The sequence below is a fragment of the Xiphias gladius genome, chromosome 7 (genome assembly GCF_016859285.1).
Source record: "Xiphias gladius isolate SHS-SW01 ecotype Sanya breed wild chromosome 7, ASM1685928v1, whole genome shotgun sequence".
In the NCBI taxonomy this organism is placed as follows: Eukaryota; Metazoa; Chordata; class Actinopteri; order Istiophoriformes; family Xiphiidae; genus Xiphias; species Xiphias gladius.
This window is the reverse complement of record NC_053406.1, coordinates 17,397,196-17,420,972: the sequence shown is the minus strand read 5'-3', so window position 1 is coordinate 17,420,972 and position 23,777 is coordinate 17,397,196. Positions and strand designations below refer to the sequence as shown.

The 23,777-nt window shown below is 40.6% G+C and overlaps 3 protein-coding genes across 4 annotated transcripts in view; 1 reads left to right on the top strand and 2 right to left on the bottom strand.

Annotated features, from left to right (window-relative positions):
• The window catches only part of stx1a (syntaxin 1A (brain)), a 57,180-nt gene extending 44,664 nt beyond the window's left edge, over positions 1-12,516 (bottom strand). For both annotated transcript variants that reach the window (XR_005707771.1, XM_040130955.1), the window contains exon 1: positions 11,992-12,516. Coding sequence is in view for 1 of the 2 variants with exons in the window: in XM_040130955.1 (XP_039986889.1) it covers positions 11,992-12,021 (30 nt within the window). In the remaining variant the exon portion in view is untranslated. The remainder of the gene's footprint in view (positions 1-11,991) is intronic.
• Positions 12,517-13,107: 591 nt separating this feature from the next.
• On the bottom strand, positions 13,108-19,717 carry bud23 (BUD23 rRNA methyltransferase and ribosome maturation factor). Its single transcript, XM_040129991.1, has 12 exons — positions 19,546-19,717; positions 19,320-19,357; positions 17,889-17,984; positions 17,266-17,348; positions 15,792-15,888; positions 15,567-15,663; positions 15,405-15,455; positions 15,223-15,308; positions 14,928-14,973; positions 14,768-14,829; positions 13,794-13,883; positions 13,108-13,595 (listed from the first exon to the last, which is right to left on the bottom strand). Exons 1-12 carry the CDS (start codon positions 19,591-19,593, stop codon positions 13,541-13,543), a joined length of 849 nt encoding a protein of 282 aa, XP_039985925.1. The 5' UTR covers positions 19,594-19,717; the 3' UTR covers positions 13,108-13,540.
• Positions 19,718-20,686: 969 nt separating this feature from the next.
• dnajc30b (DnaJ (Hsp40) homolog, subfamily C, member 30b) lies at positions 20,687-23,410 on the top strand. The gene has a single exon (XM_040129915.1). It carries the CDS (start codon positions 20,720-20,722, stop codon positions 21,914-21,916), a length of 1,197 nt encoding a protein of 398 aa, XP_039985849.1. The 5' UTR covers positions 20,687-20,719; the 3' UTR covers positions 21,917-23,410.
• Positions 23,411-23,777: the final 367 nt, after the last annotated feature.

Genomic DNA, 23,777 nt, shown 5'->3' with positions numbered 1-23,777 from the left:
TTTTCTTGGTGTGTGTCTCATTTTGGAACAAAACTGGTTTTAATAAATAAAAGTTTGATGCTGGTGTGGCAATGACGAGCATGTGAAGAACTGCAGAGTATTTGAAGCAGAGAGAAAAGAGGCAGCAGCAGCAGCAGGAGGCAGTGGAGGAGGAGGACAAGCAGGGAATCAGAATAAGCCCACAGAAAACCCGTAATGTGTTCAGCCTCCACAGAGAGATCCTGTATCTCTTGCAGAGAGAGGAGGGCTTTGGTCTGGTTTTACTTTGAGTGGTCAGGAGGGGAGACAAATGAGCAATGCACCCCAAACCGCCAACTCCCACCCAGATCTGAAGCACCTGCTGAGCCTCACAAAGAGACTGGGAGAGGCCTTTAGTGCTGCACCCAGGCTACAGTCTTGGATTTAACTGTCCACACACAGCAGATGCTCTGAGCCACACACGAAAATATAAATGCACACTAAAGCTAGAACTGCAACTAACGTTAATTTTCATAATTGATTAATCTGCCGATTATTTTCTTGATTAATCAATTAATCGTTTTGTCTTTGAAATGTCAGAAAATCATGAAGAAAAGGCCTGTTGTAATTTCCCAAAGCCCAAGATGGAGTATTCAAATAGCTTGTTTTATTCAACCAACAATCCAAAACCCCCAAATATTCTGTTGGTAATCAGATATGACAAAGAAAAGCATCAAATCATCACATTTGAGAAACTTGAACCAGTAAATGTTTGGAATTTTCTCTTGGAAAATGACTCAAACAATTAACTGATAATCAAATTAGCTGCTGATTAATTTTCCAATAATCATCTAATCAAACTACAGCTGACACACGGATAATATATAACAGACGGTAAACACATGACGAGAACAAGGCCTATACAAGCTGGCCCCCATTAGGCCACAATCCTTCAATGCACTCTGCCTCTTGGGCTCACACTTTGGTAAAACACCCAGGCAGGAGTAGTGGCTTGATTATGCTTTTTATTAGATTAGAGAGTTGTTCCAGGCACCATGCCACCAGGGAGTCGCTCCATGAAGACAAAAGGCAGTGCCTGCACATCCAGTGTAAACAGAAGGAGGAGGAAATATAGTCCAAGAGTGAGGGAGCAAGAGATAAACCAGACATCTAGTGAGCAGGCTGATGTCAGCACAGAAAAAGGAGGAGGAGGACAACCGGGGCAACACAACAGTTATTGCAAGCTGTGAAAATGTAAGCGCATGTCCAATAAGAGGACACAGTGTGTGTGTGTTGATGTGTAAGTAGTCAGGTGAAAGGGAGAGGGAGGGAATAAAGTATGCTTGCAAGTCTTATGCATTCAGACCCTTTTCACACTTTTATCTGAGAATACAGGGGAGAAAAGCAGTCAGAGACAGTTCAAGTAGAGATGGAAACCCATGTGGGCAGTACTTCATTGTCCGTTTGTGTTTCCATATTAGGGCAGACCTGTTTCCCGCATCTTTGTAATACGGCCAATTCAAGCAGCTTCCTGCAGTCCCATTAGAAATGACTCATAAAAATCTGTGTCGGCTGCACTGAGGAATAGTGAGAGCATAACCAGCTTTATCATCATAATGCAGCTGAGCTAGGTAACATTCATTATGGATGTGTGCTCACCCTTATACACACACACTTGCACATTTTATTATTTATTCCTGTTTTCTACATTAGACAAACACAAATATAAAATAAAAATTGACTTTTTTGTGCTCCACTTGCAAAGCCTTGCTGCTTACATGGTTTATAAGTCTGCTCATAGTTCAGGCAAAGGAAACTTGAAGAGGTCAGTGACCAAGTGTTTTTTCAGGCTCAGGCCATATGCTCAGTACACACGCACACACACACACACACACACACACACACACACACACACACACACACACACACACACACACTTACTTTCTTCTAGTCTATGACATAATGTAGCCCCTAGCCCCTAACCCTTGCTTTATGCAGTGTTCATGTTTTTCGGGAATCACTGTCATTACCAGTTTCCGACTTGTAAATGGTGTTCATGTCGACATCAAAGTCATAAATGTGACTCATATCTCTGAAAGCTCTGATATAACCAACTTAATAATACAGAAGTAGAGAGAGATATGGAGCTACAGTGTGTTGTCAGTGCACACTGTCTTCATTCACTGAATTTTCAGATGATGTGAACGCTCAAGTCTAGTGAACTGTCCCATCTCTATCATCATCCATCGCAAGTAGCGTTACCGTGGCATTAGCCTAAACATAATTTTAACCTAAAGGGTCAGTTCACCGAAATAACAAAACACAGAGTTTCTCACTTACCATTAGGAGTAACTCACCATGAGTAAACTTTGGTTTAATTTGCCCAGCATGTGCTTCTAAGATTTCTGCTGCCACCCCAATACCATTAAGGAAAATGAGATTTCATTTGTGGTGCTCACATAATTGAAGCATACACAGCATTTTGGATACTCTGGATAGTCTTCGGATCTTGCATTGAACAGTTTTCATAGACAACATCATAGACAGCAAGGGCTATGACTGACCCAGAGTGACCGAGACATTGTTTCTGGAAATACATGTCGCTGTTTAATTTTTCACATGTAATTCTTCGATTCTCTGAGTAGGACAAACAAATTTCGACAGCACACATACACACAACCCCATATATATTAATAGCCCTGGCCATGCCTTCATCTGCTCCCATGCTAAAGCCATCTGGACATTCACCACCTATACACCAAGAGATCTACAGTCTATCTGCATGGGGGAAACAGCTGGCAGCAAAATCACGCAAGAAAATTAACCTTCACTTACATTTTAAGCATGAAGACTCATACTCTGTATGGGTATTCTTATGAAAGCCAGGACTGAACTGAATATATTAGGTCACCAGAACAATCAATACAAGAGTCAAGAGTATGAATTACAATATTTCTGTATCCATATAATGATTATGTAACTTTAGAGCCAGCCAAGATTTAGTTTTCTGTCATATTTTGGTCGTCAGAGAAAGTTGACAAAAGCGACACAACCAAACCACAAATCAACACACAGGCCTCGCTGACTGATTGCCCTGCTGGTCGGCTGCCTGAATGGCTGTCAGAGTGAATGACCGGCTGACGGCAGAGGAAGACGCAGTGTTGGGCTATCGAGACAGGATGATTACACAACCAGGGAGCCGTGCGGGTGACGATACGACACAGGAAGTGATACACTGAGCCGAAAGACAACCAGTCAATTGTAAAACTCATTCAGTTCCATTCAAATTACTCACAACACCACCAGGAGCAGTCTTCGAAGGAAATCAACAAGTCTCCATCTTTGTTTCAGGGCATTAGCATGAATTCACGCTGATGTTTTTCAGCTGGAAAAAAATGATGCGGTACATTTCCCCATGTGCACAAACTGATCAATGCACTCCTGCTGATAACTTGCTCATAAAAATACAGATCAATGCTTTTTGTTTTAGTCATAGATATGTATGTGCTGCAGCACTATCCGTACAAGCTTCACTGTTATCTATACACATCTATGCCCTGGAGTAGAGCACAGCTAATTGTGGGAGCAATCACAGAGAAGAAAATCCATTCTTCTGTTTGCCCAGGACATCTGGGTTTGAATCTAGTACAAGTTCAGATCTAAGCACTATGCCTTCTGTTCAGCACAATTAACACCATTCAAAGCAGAAAAGTTGAATGGGAGAAATGGCCATGAAAATGGCGACAAACACGAATGAGACTTATGCAGCTTTAAAGGTTGTTATATGTCGACTTACAGAAATAACAAGGTTAACTGCCTCTAGCAACCTCAATCACGGTTTCTGTGTTGACTGAAAATGGCATGGATGGGATAAATATGTCACTTGCTACTGGCAATTCAGTCTCCTCATCAGGCTTACAGTTTCTCACTGAGATCTTGAAGTCTGGACATAAATTACCACAAATTTAGAGGCCTCTTTAAACAACGACTTGAGACCTCTAAATCACTACTCATGTCGGACGTGTGTAGTGATTCAAATAGGTCTGGTGTTTCTCTGGTTGGAAAAATAAAAAAAGATGGAAGTAAGAGCAGGTGTGGATGCGATTGATGTAGCTGTACAGGCTGATGCAAGTCAACTTGAGGAAATAACTACTCTTAAATTGGTATATCTCTTCAACTGACGTAATAAATCTTAAGTTAACTGCTCCTAGCAGTTGCTACCGCAGATTTCGTGTTGGCTGAAAATGAAATCAGTGGGACGGCTACGTCACATCTGATTGATAAGGTGAGGGTAAAACAAAAACCGGCCGTTCTAAGCAGAAAACAGCTTACATAAACACAATGTTAGACTGAAAAATCAGGTGAAACAAAGTATTGTGGCAATTTAGTCTGACAATCAGGCTCAGAATTTCTCAGAGGTCCTAGGATCTGGAATTCAAATCCCACAAATTTCCCAAGAAATGTATAAAAAGCATGTTATGAAATTCATTGCGAACAGCTAGTGTCCTTTTATCGTGCATCTCCATTGACGGCAGTTACAGAGGTTTACTCATTACTCATTAAGGGGCCACCTGATAGGCTTCTTGGCTGTTTTGGCTCCATCAGCATATCTGTTGCAACTACGATTCTTTCCTTGTTATTTTGCCTTTCATAGTTTTCCTTTGACTTTTTTATATGGGGTTTTCTATTTGATTTTGTTCAAATAAGCATACTTCTAATATCTCAAGCACAAAGGCTTTGCATTCCAGTGAAAAACAGATCTGGTCGAGGTTAACAAGGTGGTTTTATCAGCCGTGCCCGCCGAGAGCAGGGTTCAGCACATACATGTAGAAGAATAATGTGGGTGGGAGAAGAGATGACGCACTGCCTGCACAGCAGCACAGAGTTAAAGTGTGTGCATATGCAAAATTTCATTTTCCTTAAAATCCTCCTCGATGTCCTCCCCCTTTAATCATCTTCCTTTTTCTCTCTCATTCTCCCTGTCCGTCAATCTCTTGCCTCCTTCTCTCTCGCTCTCCTTTCTCCAGACTAAAGCTTCACTACAGAATCGTTGCAGCAGCAGGCCCACACAACATGGACTCAGTTACCTTTGCCTCACTCTCCCTAGTCATACCTTCACTTTGTTTTTTTTTCTTCTTTACCGTCACACTACCCTTCCTCAAGATGACGTCAGCATTCATTTATTCAACCCAACTTACACTTCAGATGTTTTAATGTGTTGTTTATATTACCTTGTCCTGAGAAAAAACTACATCTCATTCTGCTATATGTTTGTTTTTATGGATATGGTTGGAATAAGAAATAGCTGAAACTTGATCTTGATCTTCCTCTTTCAGTGTCTCCCACCACAGTTCATCTTATCCCAGATTTTATCCCTATTTGTTCTTCCTCCCATTTTCCTCTCTCGGTCTTTCAAACACCCCCCGCCTCCCTCACATCTTTCTGACCTTTAACAGTGTAATCATCAAAGTGATGCCATTTAAACACATCCAAATATTTTTCAAATTTACTAACTGCCGGACTACAAATGATTAAATAATGACTTATTAAATGACCTACAATGCGATAATAACACATCTTTCCACAAATCAATGATAATCAATTTCAGGCAAGAATCAAAATGTCTGCAGCTGCCAATTCTTACAGAGATAACTCTTTCTGTCGCAGGGACTCAGATGAGATGACTGACCTTTTAGACTAAATAGTCGATGCTTACTTCTATTTTGGCTTGTTAGCACATAATTGGCTGATGGATATGATTATACAAATTATATGCTGCTGCAGATATTCATACACAAACTTGTCTGTCCTGGGCTTGCGTGTAGGCAGCTGCAGGTGGTCGGCCAGTGAAAATGTCATAAATCTTCAATTGATCTTTAATGACAGATCGCAGACAGGGAAAATAGATGTGCTGTCACCGCCTATGCCATGGCTTTTCCCACCCTGTGGAATCTATTGAGAGCGCCTCACTCCGTAACTCGTTGACCATGAAGGATTATGACAGCACCAATGCGTCACTAACACGATTACATTGTAGATACGGGGGAAATGTAACCGAGAGTGAGAGGGATGTCAAGGAATTGCAGGATGTGTAGAAAAATAATCATGGCAGTAGAGATGGAAGAGCTATAGGGCAGGAAGTGCAGAGAAACGCTAAGAAACATATCAGAAAACAAATGTGGAAAGAGGCAGAGAGACAATATTTAAAGAAAAAGAATATTTTAGGGCTGAAACTAAAGATGAGCAGAGTATTTTCTCAATTAATTGATTAATTTTTGTTTTTTTTTAAATGCCAGAGAAGGGTAGAAAATGCCCATCACAATTTCCTGGTGATGTCTTCAAATTGCTTGTTTTGTCTGAACAACAGTCCAGAACTCAAAGATCTTCACTTTTCTATGACATAGAAAAAGAAAAGCAGAAAATCTCCCCAACTGAGAAACTGATTTTCGCTTGAAAAATGCCTACCAAAGTTACCAAAGTTGCTGCCGATTAATTGTCTGTCAATCGACTAATTGATTAATCAACTATTTGTTTCAGTTCTAGAATATTTGTAATGGTGGAAATAGTAAAATCTTTTTCAAAGAAAGAAGTCTTAAAAGGAGACTGTCTTCCCGAGAAAAACAACAGCAGATGTGTCAGATCTGGAAAAAAACGCTTATATATGTCATTCTGGAGGGCAACTGATGGCAAAGAATCTATTTCTTGTTTACTTTGGAGGACTTATTAGTTAAAAGTGCCTGTTTAGCCTCAAGCTGGCGAGATTTAGCATATTATTATTCTGCAAGATTATCACCAAATAAAGACAGACAGAGCTACTTAGGGCCTAATGAGGTCAATGACAGTTCATTTGGTCGTAAATTATGTTTAAAGGTCTTAATCTCTAACAAGAATCTGTGATAAAAAGTGTTATCTATGCTGCTACAGAACCATCCCGGTGCCATCGATTACGAGTAGATGTGGAAGGGGAGGTCGGCACACTACAAATTCAATTTTAGCAGCAGTAACAAAGATGACCCAAAGCTAATTCTCCCACAACAGATGTGGAAGGTTTGATTACATAATCATCTTTATTTATTATTAGGATCTCCATTAGCTTCAGGAGCTGCTACTCTTTATGAGAATCAAACCAGCGACAACATTTTACGACGCAGACAACACCACAAAACCAATCAGTAGTACAGCTTTATAAAAAAAGGACAATGATATCACAACACTTGGATTGGCAGGAAATCTCACAGGTAGGAAGAATCTAAAAAAAAAAAAAAAACTACTTAAAATGAATGTGATTGCTTATTTCATGCTTTACTGGAATGTGTCCTGCAAAACGGTTCAATCGACCATCCATTCCCACATTTCAAAACTAGCTATTAGCAGTCAACAGATACTGGATATCACTGCAACTGTCACCTCATCTGCATAGACAGACAAGTCCCTGGTGAAATGCCAGATCGGTCACACTCATTTCAAGGCTCATTAATGCAATTATGCAACCTCTATGTGTTGATGAATAATGAGTTTGTGAGTGTGTTTGTGTGCGCCTTTCTCATGGTTAATAGTGACAATATAGGAAAATGACAATGCATTTTACTGCGACTTTATTCGCCCCATCACTGATTTTAAGGATAGAGGCTCAACTGTGCGTCGGGACCAGAGAGCAGGCACAATTCTGAGCGTTTACAGAGGCCTGAAGCTTTGAATGAGGACAAATAAAACCTCTGACCCTGTACGATCGATTCAGTTCAACAGCAACAGCAAGGAAAGTGTCTCTTTTTCCTCGCTGCTGTTTGTGCCACTGAGAAAGTGTCAATAGCCAAGATCAGGTCAAGGACAGAAGAAAAAGAGGTAAAGATGTGGAATATAGTGGAATAAAGGGGACATGGATGTGAGCAGAGAAAAAAGATGAGGGATAATGAAAAGAAAAGCAGAAACAAGAGAGTCAAAGACACACTGCCTCTGAGTCGGTGCTCTACATCCATCCTATTAGTTAATGTGTCACTCTAACGCCGAGCAGTCAGTGACAGCGAGTGCCCCCGCCATACACACACACAGAAAGCTGCCTGAACCAATACTAACACTGACTAACAAAACTGCACAGAGAAGACAGGATGGAGAAAGGAGAGGAAAAATGTAGGGGAGGACAGGAAGCCAGCTGATAAATCACTGATAGGAAAAGAGCAAAAGCCAATAATGGAGGAACTCACCATTACAGAGAGAAATGAGGGGGTTATATTGAAGAGACAGAGATGGGAAAAAAGGTATATATAGTCAATCAAACAATGAGACAGAAGAAAAAAAAGACGGAGCTGGTAAAATGGCAGGAACAATTAGGAGATATGAGGGCAAAATGACCTGTTACAGGTGCAGCGTCCATAATACCTCCCTAAATGAAAAACTCACTGCCGCAAAATGATCAACAATCATCATCTGATTTATAACAGTACCTGTGGTGTGTGAAATGTGTAATAACCTCATCAGTATGTTGAGGTTATCTGTCGCCATCTGTCACTAAATCACTGCTGGGCCAACTGGAAGTGATGGGACGAGGGGAAGGGGAGTGGAGAAGGCCATCTGACCATTTTAGTTATCGAGACTGGCAGCTCTAGGCAGCAGGTTATTGAGCTATTGGAAGAACAGAGTCGTGGGCAGGTGCCGAGCTCATAAAGTAGTTTTATGTGCATATGGGCAATGTTGGAGCAGAACCTGCACCCTCACACAAATATGAGCAAAGCTCAATTTCCTGCCAAAATGACACACAAGCACATGGGTGAGTAAACTTGCAGTATGACTAAACACAGGCAAAGACAGAGCGGCAATGAAATCTGTTGCTGCTCCCATGCTTAGTCTGTATGTGAAAACTAATGCTTATGTAATATGTTATTTGCGTTTAAATTATTTTCCCCATTTAAGCAATTGGTAAAATGAAAAATGCAGCACGAAACAAATATTTTCACACTAGAAGAAAAAAAGTATCCCAGAGTCCAAAAAATAATGACAACATTTAACCGAGAGAACAAGTATTACAAAATGAAATGTTAAAAACTATTAACAATTCCAAAGATGTCACGATCTACAATAACTCGGTGTCACGCTAAAATTCATTATTTCCACTATCAGTGACATTCATAGAGTCACAGCAGGCTGCAGACTCCATTTTTTAGTGCCACAGAAGTCCCTAGGCTCATATTATCTTACATTAAAATTACCCCAGCGACAGATTTTATATTTGGGGTTTACATTTGAGTTTGACGTATCAGAATAAGTATCAGGAGAGAAAAAGTTGCACTGGTGCATTCCTAATCAAAATCTAAGGATCGTTTTAAGAAAGCCTTGGCATTGGGTTTTGTTTAGATAAATAATATCTGTGTTAAGTTTGACTTGCCTTGCCGTCACATATAATAAATGTGAAAAGTCCAACCCCAAACCGCATTATCCGCCCGTTGTAATTTTGTGCCGCAGACAACAGGATGGATGCAGCTTACTGAGAGCTGGAAAGTCAATTCAATAGGTGAACTCTGATTTTATTGTAGCCCGCAGCAGAATCCCCCCTTTTTTTTTTCTCCAGCTCACTTTCGATGATTTACAACCCAACTGTGAACATCAACAGTGAGCTGGGAGACATGTATATGGGGGTTAACCAGAATACACCCTGCAGGGATCAGCTCTCTAACCACTTTCAATGTGTCAAATACATTGGTCAGACGACATTTAGTTGTTTTGTTGTAACGTGACTCAACTCTCCAAACTCCATCCTTTTCCGTCCACTTGCTGTAGGTACTACAGGTCCTGGCTGTGGTGGCAGCAGGATAAGAAAGACAGCTCAGTCATCCTTCTCCCCAGCCACATCCTCCAGCTCCTCCTGAGGGATCCTAAAGCACTACCAGACATTCCTCAGGCGGGGCCAAAGGAATGCTCAACTGCACAGTCTCCTCCCAGGTCTCCTTCCCACTACTACCAGTCCAGTGGGGAAAATTTGCTGGTTCCAGCTTCTCAAAATATGAGCACTTGCTACTTTTCTTTGTTTTACATCACCGTAAATGAAATATCTTTGGATTTGGACTATTGGTCGGACACAGCAAGATGCTGAAAGATGTGATCTTGAGTCCTGGGAACTTGTTATGAGCATTTTTCACTATATAATTGATTAAATAATTGACAGATTAATCAGTATTGAAAATACTAATTAGCCGCAGCCCTGGACAACTGCACACTATTTCAGAGCTGTTATACAATCGCACATGCATCCTACACTGTGCTGTTATAAAGTGATTTCCAGACCCACTGAGACGTCTCCATGAGTTTCAAGAAGCTGCACCAACTTGAGGCTGTAAATGGAAAACAATATTAATCTAGTACTGATGGGAGATAACTGTCTGTGACTTGCAATTTACCTCAATTTTATTTGGTCCAGATTGCCTGAAATCTGGTCTGGCTGGAGCCGTTCTAGCTATGTCCATTTCTCAGACATGAAGGATATGCTCAAAAACAATAAGAGAAAATAGAATCAGCAGCTGACACATAGTCTCTGTCGGTCCCCAACAGTTTGGCTGAATATTTGCTGAGGTTTCTCACTGAAGCTGGAGAGTAAGATTCAGGCTATTTTTTTTCTGTCACTCTTGACAGCTGCATCTTTCCTGCACTTTGAGGAGGCAGCATGGCAGGCTGGAGACACGCCTCTACTGAACACACACACAAACACACACACACACGCACACACACACACACACACACGGCAGGGCTGGGCTGTTTCCCTTGAGGCCAATTCATAGATAGATCTTCACTGAAAACTGAGGACCCATAAATTGTTTGCCCTCTCCGTCCTCAGCTTAACTGCCAATTACCCGGATCTGACAATGGCCACTTTAACGCCACACAAACACACACATATACAATAGCCTATATTAACCTCAAGATCAGCATTCCTATGGAGGATAATACTCAGTGACTCCTCCTCTCTATCCTTGTCAAGGCAAAAAACCTACTCAGTCAAGAATCCTCTTGGTCTCATTTTAGCCCCAAATTCAACAGCAAATGGCTTTGAACATCAGTAATAAATAGTTTCAGACACTAAATGGGATACATGCAGGGATACTGCAACTTTCACAAGGTAAAACCGTGAAACCGAAAGATTTAATTTTTATGACTACAGGATGTTGGATAGGAAATCTGAATAATTTATGTCAGAGTGAACTCCCTTTTCTCTCCACATGCTCAGAGCCCCTAATAAACTGCAACACAGTTGTTTGAGATGGACAAAGCATGGTGCTCGGACCGCATGCGACGCGCAGAGGGCGGACATTTAACAGGTGGAATGGGCGAGGTGGGACCAATTTCCCACTCCAATCACACACACACACACACACACACACACACACACACACACACACACACACAGTTCAGGCCAGATCGATCAAACCACACACACACACACACACACACACACACACAATTCGTTCATTAGTGACATATTTCCACAAAGGCTAAAGAATTTTCAATCTAACTTTGTCTGGATAGCTGTTAAATTCTGAAATATTACAGAAAATGCTAAAATTTAACACTGAATATTAACCGAATGACCCTATAAAATTAAACTAAATACAATTAAGAACAAAGTGTCTGTCCACCAACTTCCTCTTGAGACCCAGACACGTCCTTTTTTAACCTATAAACTCCTTTAGGAATATAAGGAGGTGGGTCACAGTGAATAGCCTCTTGGTCGGGAGACTGAGCAGAAAATGGCTTTTCCTTTGATTAAACATCTGAAATCATTCACCCCAGCTGGGTTTTTGTCCTTCTTTACAAACACAGCAAAGCTCGGAACCAATAGGCGCCTGTGGCCGGTAATAAAACACAGAATTTCAGCCTCCATTTGAGCCCCCGAGAGTCACAACTGTTGCTCAAACAGCGCACCCGGCTCTGTGGATCTGCGCTTCCTGAATGCGCTTTTCCATCCTCTAAAAGGCGAATTCACAAAGCATCTATCCGCAGAACAGGTGGATGCTGACGATCTATTAAAGGAATAAAACAGTAACTCACATGTCTAAGTTCTTGCATGCGGTCCTTCATGGTTCCCCGTTTCTCCGGTAAATCACTCTTGCTCCTCCAGTTCCCGTTGTCTTCTGGATGCGTGTGATGATGGAGCGGCGAGGCGGACACCGACGGGATGATGTGAGACCGACCGAGGGTAGGAGGCGGCGAGGGGCGGTGACAACCCCCCCCCCCCACACACACACACACACACGTCGGTTCGGGTGCTGGGATGGTGGGACCACTTCACAGAAACGGGTGACGCGCGCGAAAGGTGAGGCGAGGCCTTCCGCCGTTAACCCGTTACACACCCGCAACTTCCTCTCAATCCGCACTAATTGACCCGCTTTTTTAAGAACATGAGCCTGTTGGTCCAAGTTTCTTTTTGTTTTCCGCCGACGCCCGTCCAACAGAGCCAAGGCTAGACGAACGGAGAAATGACCCGCCCGGGGAGGTTGGCTAAGGGGGTGAAATTGGGTTGGGTTGGGTTATCGATTGAGCAGGTTCAGAGATAACGCCCAGGTGGTTTGTTGTGTGCCAAAACGCACAGCGCCCTCCGTCGGAAACACGAGGTGCTGACTGGTAATGGAAGAAGTAAAAGACCGAAATGATCCCGAGAATCTTGTGCAAAAATGTAGATTTTAGACTTTAAATTGCAAGTTCACTGGTGTGCCTGAGACATTTTTTTTTTTTTTTTACACCTCTGCATATGAGAATATAGTTCAGTTCCTATAATTTGAACAATCAAAATGACCTCATTAATAGCATACATTAAAAGTGGTAATGTGCTGTTCTACTGAGAAGACTGGTCTACATAAACCATCAAATATACAAAAAGTTGTATAGTTGTATAGATAGTATATAGATAGCTTATTTTATTTCATTTGAAAGTTCCACATACTGCCTCCCCCCTTTTCGTAATCTTCATTAACTTAATGAGCTGCCAGTTTGTTTAGAAACATCATACACAACTACAGGAGCTACGCATATATACCCTATATGTCATTTTGCATATCCCCTTTACAGAATAGGTTTTGTAACATAGGATTGTGAGACAGTGAAGTTTTCAGAAATATACAGAAGTTGTTAAATTTCTTCTATATTCTGGACAAAATAATGCAGCAATTTCAATAAAAATACATGTTTTTGTTTAGTTTTAATTGGGAAAATATTGCAGATAAAACAATCAACAGCTGATCACAAATGGAGGATGACATTTCATAATTTATCAAAATTGTTTTAATTCTATGACACTTGTTGTCGCTGTGCCACCAGTGAGCTGTACATGTCTGGTCATGTACTGGATATTTACCAGCTGGCATGAAACATGGAGAGTGCAGTCTTACCACCGTGCGTGAGAATCAATTTGCCAAACACTCAAATGTAAAAACGACTGATCGTAATAGCGTCTCACTCTTGCATTTCACTCTCTCTCTCATCCGCTTGAATTAAAGAGTTGAGGATTTAACAGAGTCCAAACACTCTGCGGCTCCAGAGGTGGCCGTGTGTGGGGTGGCACGGACGAGACCTAATGAAGGTACAGCTGCATGAGTCAGAGCTAGAAATGAGGTCTTCTCTGGCGTCCGGTGTATTTTGTGTCAGCTCGAACCTGCCTGGGGGGCCACACACACACGGCAGAGAGAGAAAGAAGGCATCAGCGAGCGTTATAAAACACAACTAGTCAGAAGTGATTGAGTTAAAGCTATACTTAACCATATTGCAGTATTTAGAACATGAATATTTCAGTACAAGATAATGAATAAATCCATTTATTTGTCCCGTAAGAGTTTGAAATAAAGTCATGTACATACCGTCCCTGTCTTCTCCTCCTCTCCTTCTTCTCCAATATCCAATCTCGTCCCGTCTTCAACGATTTGCCCCTCATGTTTTTGAACCGGCATCTTCAAAGACAGTGTAGCTGATTAGCTTACTTGAAATTTACCTTCTCTTTATGACCAATCGCACAAAAGTTTCACACATCCAATCTCTGTGTGTAACCATTTGGAGAGACTTGAACATCACTATGTGAAAGGGAGGAAAACCTGCCCGACAAGGTTTTGAGTCAGGCAGGACAACGACCCTTTTTAGATTTCTCTTGGTCTTTTGGCTTCATCAAGACAGGTATGTCTGAACCTGCACTTATCCACGCCAAGACCTGCTTACTATCCTAACGACAAGTAATAAATTGGAATGTTTTTAAATGGTTGTTTTAATACAAATCAATAACGAAATAGGCATTATCCTAACCAAAGTAAATTAGGGCTGCAACTAATAATAATTTTCATTCAAATGTTAAAAAAAAAAATAGTGAAAATGCTGATCACAATTTCCCAGAACCCAATGCTTCACAACACCCAATATTCAAATTATGTATACTGTCCAGCTAACAGTCCAAAGTCCAAAGCATATTCAGTATTCAGTATACTATCATAATAAAAAATAAATAAAAGAAAAGCAGAAAGCTGATGTAAATACAGCAGCGGTTTCTCTGTTCAAACACACTGCCACAAAAAGTGGTGATGTTAACTTCCAATACATTCGGGGGAGCTACAGAACCCTTTACACGCACAGTTTCATTCAAGCAGTCAAAACTGAGTCAGTCAGCACAAAGCACACGAAGAACAACAGGAAAGTAACAAAAAATATTTAATTTCCATCTCAGCTGGCCTCGGGCTGTCTCTCATCACAAACTAAACTATCACAATAATCAGATTACCTTGAGTAACCATGGTATTTCCTCCATGTAAACACACGGAGTGTCCGCCTACTATGTGACTATCTTTACCTTTGTCCCGAATACTGGACCTGGTTTGGAACAGCTTTGTCTGTTGTTTCTGATCCCAATCCCTGAAATTAAGTAAAAGAGAGCACAGTGATCATAATGTAGCTAAAATAAATCAAACAATCCTCAATATCCACTAATGCTAATGTGTTTGTTTTCTTACTTTGGGAAGGACTCCTGTTACTCCAGCAAAAAGACACAAGAAGAACCTGGAGATAAACAAAATGTATGTGTCTGTGTGAGAAGGTAAATCAGGTAAACCATTTTAATGTGTAATAATTCATCACAAGGCTAATGTGACAAACAGCTGAGTCAATATGGATGTTCGCCTGTTCTAATTAGTGTTGTGTTGCGAGTACACTGGTACTAATTTCACAGGCTATTAACAAAGAGTCAATTGCAGATGGCTGAAGCTCAACATGACAAAATAAAAGCCTCCCTTCTGACAGGGTACTGACTTTTTAGCCTTGCTGCTGTTGGGATAGTCCACGACCATGCCTCCACTGAAACCTGCCCTCATGGCCTGCGTCGTGATAAGCTCAAGCTTAAGAGAGGGAAGAACAAGACTGAAGGTAAGAACGGGAATCTGGACAAAACTTTAGATTTTACATCCACCATCCAAAGCATTTTTTTTTTTTACCTGCTCTGAGTTCTCTGGATAAAGCTGAAAAACTGCACGTGAGCCTCTTGACTTAAAAAAACAAAGAGCAAGGAGAAGTAAGTAAAGGTCTTTGATGTAAAATATGGTATCTGGATGTTTAAATTCTTGTCAAAGAAGTCAACAAGAGTGAATAAAGCTTACCAGAGAAGAGTACAGAGTAGTAAAGAAGGTATAGAGTCTCTTTGGAGGACTGTGTGTCCTCTTATCAGCATTACAGAGCCACTGCAGGGCAGAAATACTGAAAGAAAGTAGAGCATAAATGAAAAACGCATCAGAAATGATTAAAAAAAACAAAAAAACAAAAAAAAAAAACAGGAAAAAAAAAACAAAAAAAACAATAACACACAAACACGCTTTGTTTTTCACCTTATGCAACCATCAAAGGTGCCGGGTCGGAAAGGCATCCCCTGGCCCATGTCCCCCTGTAAGAGGTCTCCTTCTACTTCTCTGTCCAAAGCAACATCTGTTACAGGAAGACATTTACATTTGATCAATGTTTCAACAATTTATACAGATCTCCTTTTAAACTAAAATTTATAATTACAAAAATAAACAAACCCTAAAAAATACACAAGAAATTATGTAGTTATTTTGTGCAACAGTTAAAATGTCACTCAAAGAGATAAGACAGAAACCTCTGCTTTATTCTGTTTAATATGCAAAACCCTCAAACTTGAAACAAGTCTTACTTTATGTAAAAAGTGCATAAAACAGGGTTTCTGAAGTGTGAAAGACTTTTTAAATACCTAATAGAAAGCAATTTAATACCTATGTCTCTTCAATATTGGTCAAAAAAGGACAGAAAACCATTAGGGAAGTAAATTCATTCACTGGCAATATATCGCATTTCTGTCGGCACTTCCCAGCCGTTTATGACAGTAATTCTTAGTAGTATAATTAATCAATGAATATGACCTGGACCCCATACAATAGATGGTGCTGAATGAAACTCCTCACGAAAAGGACTGAACAGCCTCTGTGTGCACAATCCACTGTCACACCAATCTCACTTTTAGTTTATTGATGTATAATGTCTCCCGACATCCCGCAACAACATACAAAAAAAAAAAAAACCCATTATAACTCATAGTATTTTCTACGCCAGCCAAGAAAATATTAAACACATTCAAGACCTTTTAAGTGAAATGTAAGATTTTTTAAATACTTTCTAAGGCCTTTTTTTCCAGGGAAATGAATTTCAATTGCTTTTTAAAACAAAAAGATACACTGATAAAAAAGATGATGATGTTGATGCTCTTTATAGTTGGTATCCATGGTGATCAAGAAATCACATGACTTATCATTGGACCGTGTATAACGAGAATGGAAACAACCACCAAACAAACAAATACCACCTTGCTGAAAGCAGGAAAGCCAAAAATGCTAGGTGAAAAAAATTCTCTTTGATGTCACCGTCCTGGAGCTTTGTTTTTTTAGTGTACAATACATTTGTCTGATCATAAGGGTTTTTTCTTCTAACTGGTTAACTTCCAGATTATATGAGCAGCTGGAATTGTTTGGGATTACTCTCTAGTTCTAGCACAACATAGGAAAAACTAGTAATGTTTTCACACAGTGCTGACACAAAGGATTTTGAGAAGTCATCATTAGTGATGTTAATATGACAACAGAGCAGGTACTAATTGTTCAGTTTTTCTCAGTCCAACCGTTTCAGATAGCTAAATCATTAAATCACAGTAGTGATTTTAAAGACAATTTAAACTACATCACATTATTAAGATCACCAAAATCCCAGAGGATATTTAGTATAGTATTGTCATTATACTGGTGTATCATCCAGCTCTGTTTTTCTGTTTAAATGTACCAGTGTCAGACTAACCCAGCATTGCGGTGCTGATGTCGATGCCAACCCAGTAGTGCCCCTCCTCTGACAGGTAGTCTCCGCTGAGACCAGAGCCACACCTGAGAGACAGAGGACAATCAGTCACCTGAGTCCTTCAAATCACAAGCACTAGATTACTGTGTTATTCTGGCTCTTATGAGGTGATATGTTAAAACTATGTTAAAAGAATAAACAAGTGTCACACTAGTGATATGCAGATGAAGTGATTTTCAAACACCAGATGTTTACTATCATCACTTCAAACATAGCTTTTTCATTGTCTCCTTTTAGGACAATAGGAAAACCACCGCTTCCCTGTAGTGGCATTACATCAGACAACCTCTAACTCCATCTTTCTGTCGTGTTGCTACCGTTGTGGTATGTGTAACCATTAATTAAAGTGGAAACAAAGTGGTGGAGTATATATTATCCAGAACTCCGCATCAGTGATGCACCCATAATAAGAAAACACGGCTGATGCAACCTATGGCTTGATGAGATTTTGTTTACTCTGAGATGTTTCACTCTTGTTCATGTTCAGGTTAACAGAAAAACTGGTATTAGCACAGAAATTCATCTTAATAGTGCGGCGCATGCAGAGATAGTCAGTGTCACCTCACCCCACATCTAGCAGGAAGCACGGCTGTCCCTCTGGCAGGGTCAGAAGCTCGACGGCTCTCTCTGACATCTGGGTCTGGATCTCAATCATTCGAGAGCTGTGAAGCAACAAAATCGTTTTACATGACTTCCTGCAATGTAAAGACATTCTTACATGAAGAAATTAAGCCTTTACAGTCTACAGCTTGTTACTGATAGTCCAGTGAAAAACACTTTTCTTCTAATCAAAAGGGTGAATCCAAACTAAACCAGAAATTAAAAGTACTGCTATAGCAGTGACTTTGTGTGAAGACTTTGAGTGAAGTCAACTGAGTTGATGATGAGAGTTATTAGAATTAGTGACTTAATGACTGACTAATGGTGGACTCTGATTTCATCTTCCATTCAATTGTGTGGGGTGAGGGTGGGGTTGTTAGCAGTGAATTACACGGTGACCCGTATCCCTCTTATTCTGCCTATGAACAGTGTGTCTCTTCTTTTAGATTCATCCAACTTCATAAAATACACTTGAGCTGAACAAGGCTATAGAACCGACTAAAACTAATGATTCTTTACATTATCAATCATTCTGTGGATATTTTTCTCAGTTAATCTTTATTACTCGTTAACTGTTAGAAAATAACCAAAAATGTCTCTCACAAGATCCCAGAGCCTAACTTAACATCTTCAAATGTCTTGCTTTGTCCGACCAACAGTCCAAAAAACAAGGAGATTGCAACTTATAATGATGAAAAACAGAGAAAACCAAAAAATCCTCACATTTGACTTAAAAAATGACTTAATCGATTATCAAAATAGTTGCCAATTCATTTTCGGTCGATTGACTAATTGTTGCAACTCTCCGTTTGTTGGTTTGGTTTTATTCCCTCCTAGTATAAGCTGCACATAACACACTTTTCGACATATTCACCTAGAAAACAAGAAAAAATAAACAAAAGCATGATTCAATCCACAGTAAGAGAGGACATGCAGAAAAATTACACAAACATTTATTGAAAACTTTGGTTAATAGCTACTTTGCAGGCTCTGATTATTAAAACAAAACACAATTCGTGAATAAATTATGATATAGGGTAAGATAAGGTAAGACTTTATATTCATAAGCTACCAAGCAGTTTATAAAGTAATTAAAATTAGCCCCACTTCACAAGCTGAAACATTAAATTCATTAATTCCTCAATAATTAGAATAATAATTACAATCCAATAATTTAATATACATTATTCTGGAATGGGCCCTTCTATATAATTAGTAGTTTAAGTATATTTGTGTGCTAATACTTTTGTACTTTGACTTGTAACAATAGCATTTCTACACTGTGATATTGCTATTTCTACTTAAGTAAAAGATCTGAGTACTTCTCCCACCGCTGAAACACACACACACACACACACACACACACACAGAGTGAACAATATGACACGCAGACCCACTTCTGGGAGTATTTCTTCGCCTCCTCTTCATTGTAGAACTGCGGAGATGAGAGAACATAATTAAAACTTCAATACACTGCTCAGTGACACCGCTGCCAACTTTAGACAACCATTCAACGCGCTTCTTAAACGATAGTTAAAGGTCCAAAACACTCCAGCTGAAGCTAAACGTTAGCCTAGCAGCTACACACACACACACACACGCACAATAAACCCCGTTACTCACCACATCTGGAGGAGCTGTGTGTTCAGGCCGTCGACAGCTGGATGCCATGGTTCTCCCCCGCGTGCGTTGCGGTATCTGGAGATGTATAATTAATTTGTAATATCGGGTTGTAAACAAGCTAAATGTTGTGGAAGAAGGTCCGCATGTGAAGCGTCTCCTTCGTCGAATTTAATAAAAGCAACCCAGCGTAAATACACGGTTATATCGCCACCTACTGTGCATCCAGTAAACTATATAATAATGATTGTAAACTAATAATAATAATAATAATCATCATCATCATCATCATATAAGACCATTTCCAGCGGTGTAAGATAAAATAATTATAATAAAAGTTAAAGGGGAATGAAAACTGAATAAAAAGACAAATAAAATAAAATAAAAAGTCTCATAAAATCAGGATAGGCTCTCCGAAATAAGTATATTTTAAAAAGGGATTTAATATACCATCTTTTATACAGTCTTAAGACATCTTTACACTTAAGCTTCCATAAATATTTTCAGTAAAGTTTCGAATCATTTTCAAAAGGTGTAAACGTTGGAGTGTCCTTTGAATTTCTGGTGACCAACCATCCATATAATCTTTCCCAGAAGGTTTGGATGACATCAAATTAAAAATAGTTGAGTTTCATGGCCATTATTAAACAATGTAAGTTAATTACACCCCAAATTAAACCTAATTCTTTAAAACTACATGTCAAACCATTTTAAAATGAATGACAGACTGGAAGCAAGAAATGGAAGAAATTGACACTTTATTCTTATTTTGACGGTCTTCTTTCTTGCAATAGCCAATCTTAATTGGTTTTTTTGTTTGTTTACAACGAGTGGATCTCAATTTCATCATTTTTTAAAGAGTAAAGTATTGGGGAAAAAAAGATGTAAATTAATAGATTAAAAGTCTAAATATACAAAGGTCATACACATTAAGACACAGAATACCCCTAAAATAATCTATGGTAAAGTATAGATAGTTGAAAAGAAATTAACAGAATCAATCTTGGCATTCAGATTCGTTATCTAAGAAATTAAAATGTAACCTTTTTTTCTGCAAAATTATTGGTCGACTGTAAGTACTTCCTGTAAACATTGACTCTTATTGGTTCCTCGTTGCGTGACGCCGCCGGATGCTGCAGCCGTTTTCCGGCCTGGTCACCGGTCGGTTCTCGGTAAAATGGCAGAGGTCGGTCAGAGGCTGGGGAGCGGAGTTTACCGACTGTCCGCTCTCAGGAACAGCCAGAGCCGACCGGGCTGCACCGGAGAAAGTCCCGGATCTCTGTTGGTGAACTGCACCTTCAGTGACAGCCGGGTTGAAGAGGAATCAGCCCGGGATCAACGTGCAGTTCAGCCGGTGTCAGGAAGCAGAGCGGCACCGGGCAAATCAGAGAAACTTTCCGGAGTGAGAAAAAGTAAACTTCAACAGGAAAATGGGAGTTTGCTTTCTGCCGTGTCTTTGGCGCTGGATTCATCCCGTTTTTTCGGGTTTGTTCAAACAGGTGAGAGCGTGCAAGCTCATAAAACAGCCCTCAACCTTGCCGCAAGACTGCGGCCTCTCCGCCAGGAGAAGCTGCTGCCCTGCAGGATGACATCCTGGACCAGAGGAGCTGTTTCCATCCACCCTGACACCTTCAGGTCCCCTCAGCAGCTGCGAGCTCTCTGCACTGTAATCTTCATTCTGGCAGAGCAGGGATCAGAGAGGCCAAGTTGTGGATGGAGACGTCTGAAACTACACCCTGATCCATCTACAGCAACTAGAAACTACAGCTGGAGGAGTGACAGGAGCTCGAAAGATGCTCCTCTGCTGTACAGAAGCAGGACGGCCTATTACGACATCCTCAAAGTGTCCCCCGGTGCCACACAGTCCCAGATCAAGACAGCCTACTACAAGCAGTCCTTTATTTACCACCCTGACAAGAACCCGGGGAACAAGGAGGCCACCCAGCGCTTCTCTGAGATCAGCGAAGCTTACACCGTGCTGGGCAGCATCAGCCTGCGGCGGAAGTATGACCGGGGCATCCTGAACCAATCAGACGTCCAAAGTGCAGGAAGACCATCCTCCAAAGAGGCCACGAGCAGGTCCGCGGGCTCCCCCCATCATCATCATCAGCATCAGCAGCAGCAGCATCAACAGAGAGCCAGACGTTTCTCCCAAGCTGGCGGGAAGCCCATGTTTGACTTTGACGCCTTTTATCAGGCACACTACGGGGAGCAGCTACAGAGAGAGAGGAACATGAGAGCTAGAAAGGAGCGCATGCAGGAGAAGCAGAGGGAGAATATGAGCAGGTGGAGGCAGGGTAAAATGATGGAAGTGACTGTGGCGATGCTGCTGGCCATGGCAGGGCTGTTATTTATAAATCTCACTAGGCCCTGAAATAGAAGCAGCTACCGGATGTGTCTCCCTGGGGTTACATGTTACGACTCTCGGGGCAGGAGGTGGTGGGTGGGGCCTACCTCAGACGTTTTTGCATGCGTTGCACAGTTTCTCACAGTTGAAGAGGATTAATTTTACCGTGTTGCAGGAGTAAACAAAGGCTGGTTCTCTAAAGCAGCAGTCGGGCTTTTCACTCATAAAATGTATCCGCACAAGCGGATTGTATTAAGGGATGGGTTTGCATTTTTTTCAAGTCTGTTTTAAGACAATGGTCAGGTGCCCGTATGAACATCAAAGCAGGTTTTGCGTACTGTAATCATTCCTCCTGTTCACACTGGCCACCGAGAGATCCCCTCCTAATGTGCTTTCATTGTAAGTGATGGGGGACAAAATCCCATCCATGCAAAAACTGTATTCCAAAGTTTATTTGCAGCTTATGTGAGGCTTCAGCAGTCTGTGTTGGACAAATCCAATGGATGTCTTACGAAGTTACAGCCTTTTTAAAAAAAATACACAGTTCACTGTCTTTGTCGCGATCTCGCCACTGCAGCTCAGTATGGAAACAGGAAACAAAAAAACAAAAAGTGCGACCTGCTGCTGCTGCTGCTGCTGCTGCTGAAGCCTCATATAACCGATAAACTCTGGAGTATATCCTTTCACAGAATAAGGACCGTGGACTTTGTCCCCCATTGCTTACATAGGACAGGATCTAAAAAGGATGAAGAAACTTTACACCGATATATGCTTACGTAGAAAGGACTAATTGATGAAAAAAAAAAAAAATCTGTAATTCAAGTACAAATTGTAAACTTGCAAACCACATTGCACGAAGTCTGGAATTATTTATTCCTGCAGTGATTCGAGCATTTAACTGATGAATGCTAGGTAAGGTATCATATTTCACATTTCATGGCTTCCTAACTTTTAATTTATTATAAAATTGGTAAATTCTTACTTGCCCAGATGTTGCAGCCTCTGCAGGAGAAAACCTGAGAATCTGATGTACACATGTAGATTTAATCTATGCGCCGTCACCAATTGTTCTACCAGTTGTGAAGTTGCTGTGCAAACCCATTAATTGATTTACTTTCTATAAGCAGGTACAAGTCTGAAGCCAAACAACTTGTTTGGCAGTTGAGTGGATTGTTTTTTTTTTTTGTTTTTTGTTTTTTCCCCGTCCATCCAAATACTGCACAAGGATGGGAAAAATTAAACTTCAGATGCTGAACAATGTACAGTTCTTCCACCTTTCCCTTTACACTGGTTCTGTAAGGTAGACAATTACTTTTAAATGTGGAATTTGAAAATAATTTGCTATTAGTAAATTAATACACATTTTGACATCTTGCTCCAGGTGTGTGTACAGTTATGTAATGTACATACAGGGATGCCACATCATGTTTGATATGTTTATTAGAAATTTTTAAAATTGTTTATTTTGTGTTTTCTCTATTTGAGAAAATATAATAAAAATGATTTATTTTTCTTTTGATATGTTTTAGTTTTATTTATCAGTGATCATAGTAAATCTGTAGTTGCGATCACCCGGCATCTCTTTCTCCTGCATCCCTACAAGCGCCGACCTCTAGAGGGCGTCCGTATACATCCCAACGATGGCTGGGTTACAGCCGGAAGCCCGCGGGGCTCGGCGGGTTTTTAAGTCTCCCGTGGGTTGACGCCGGCAGATGTTCTGGCCGCCTCGTACTGTTGTTGACAGTACGTCTGTTTATCTTGTCCAGTTTCCCTGAAAATGCGGGGAAAAAAAGTCACAAAACAGGAAGCCGGGTCGAGGTCTGGGATTATGTTATGTCAGTCCGTCGTCTGAAGTCGTCAGTGTATGATCTTTTGAGTCCGATTCGCT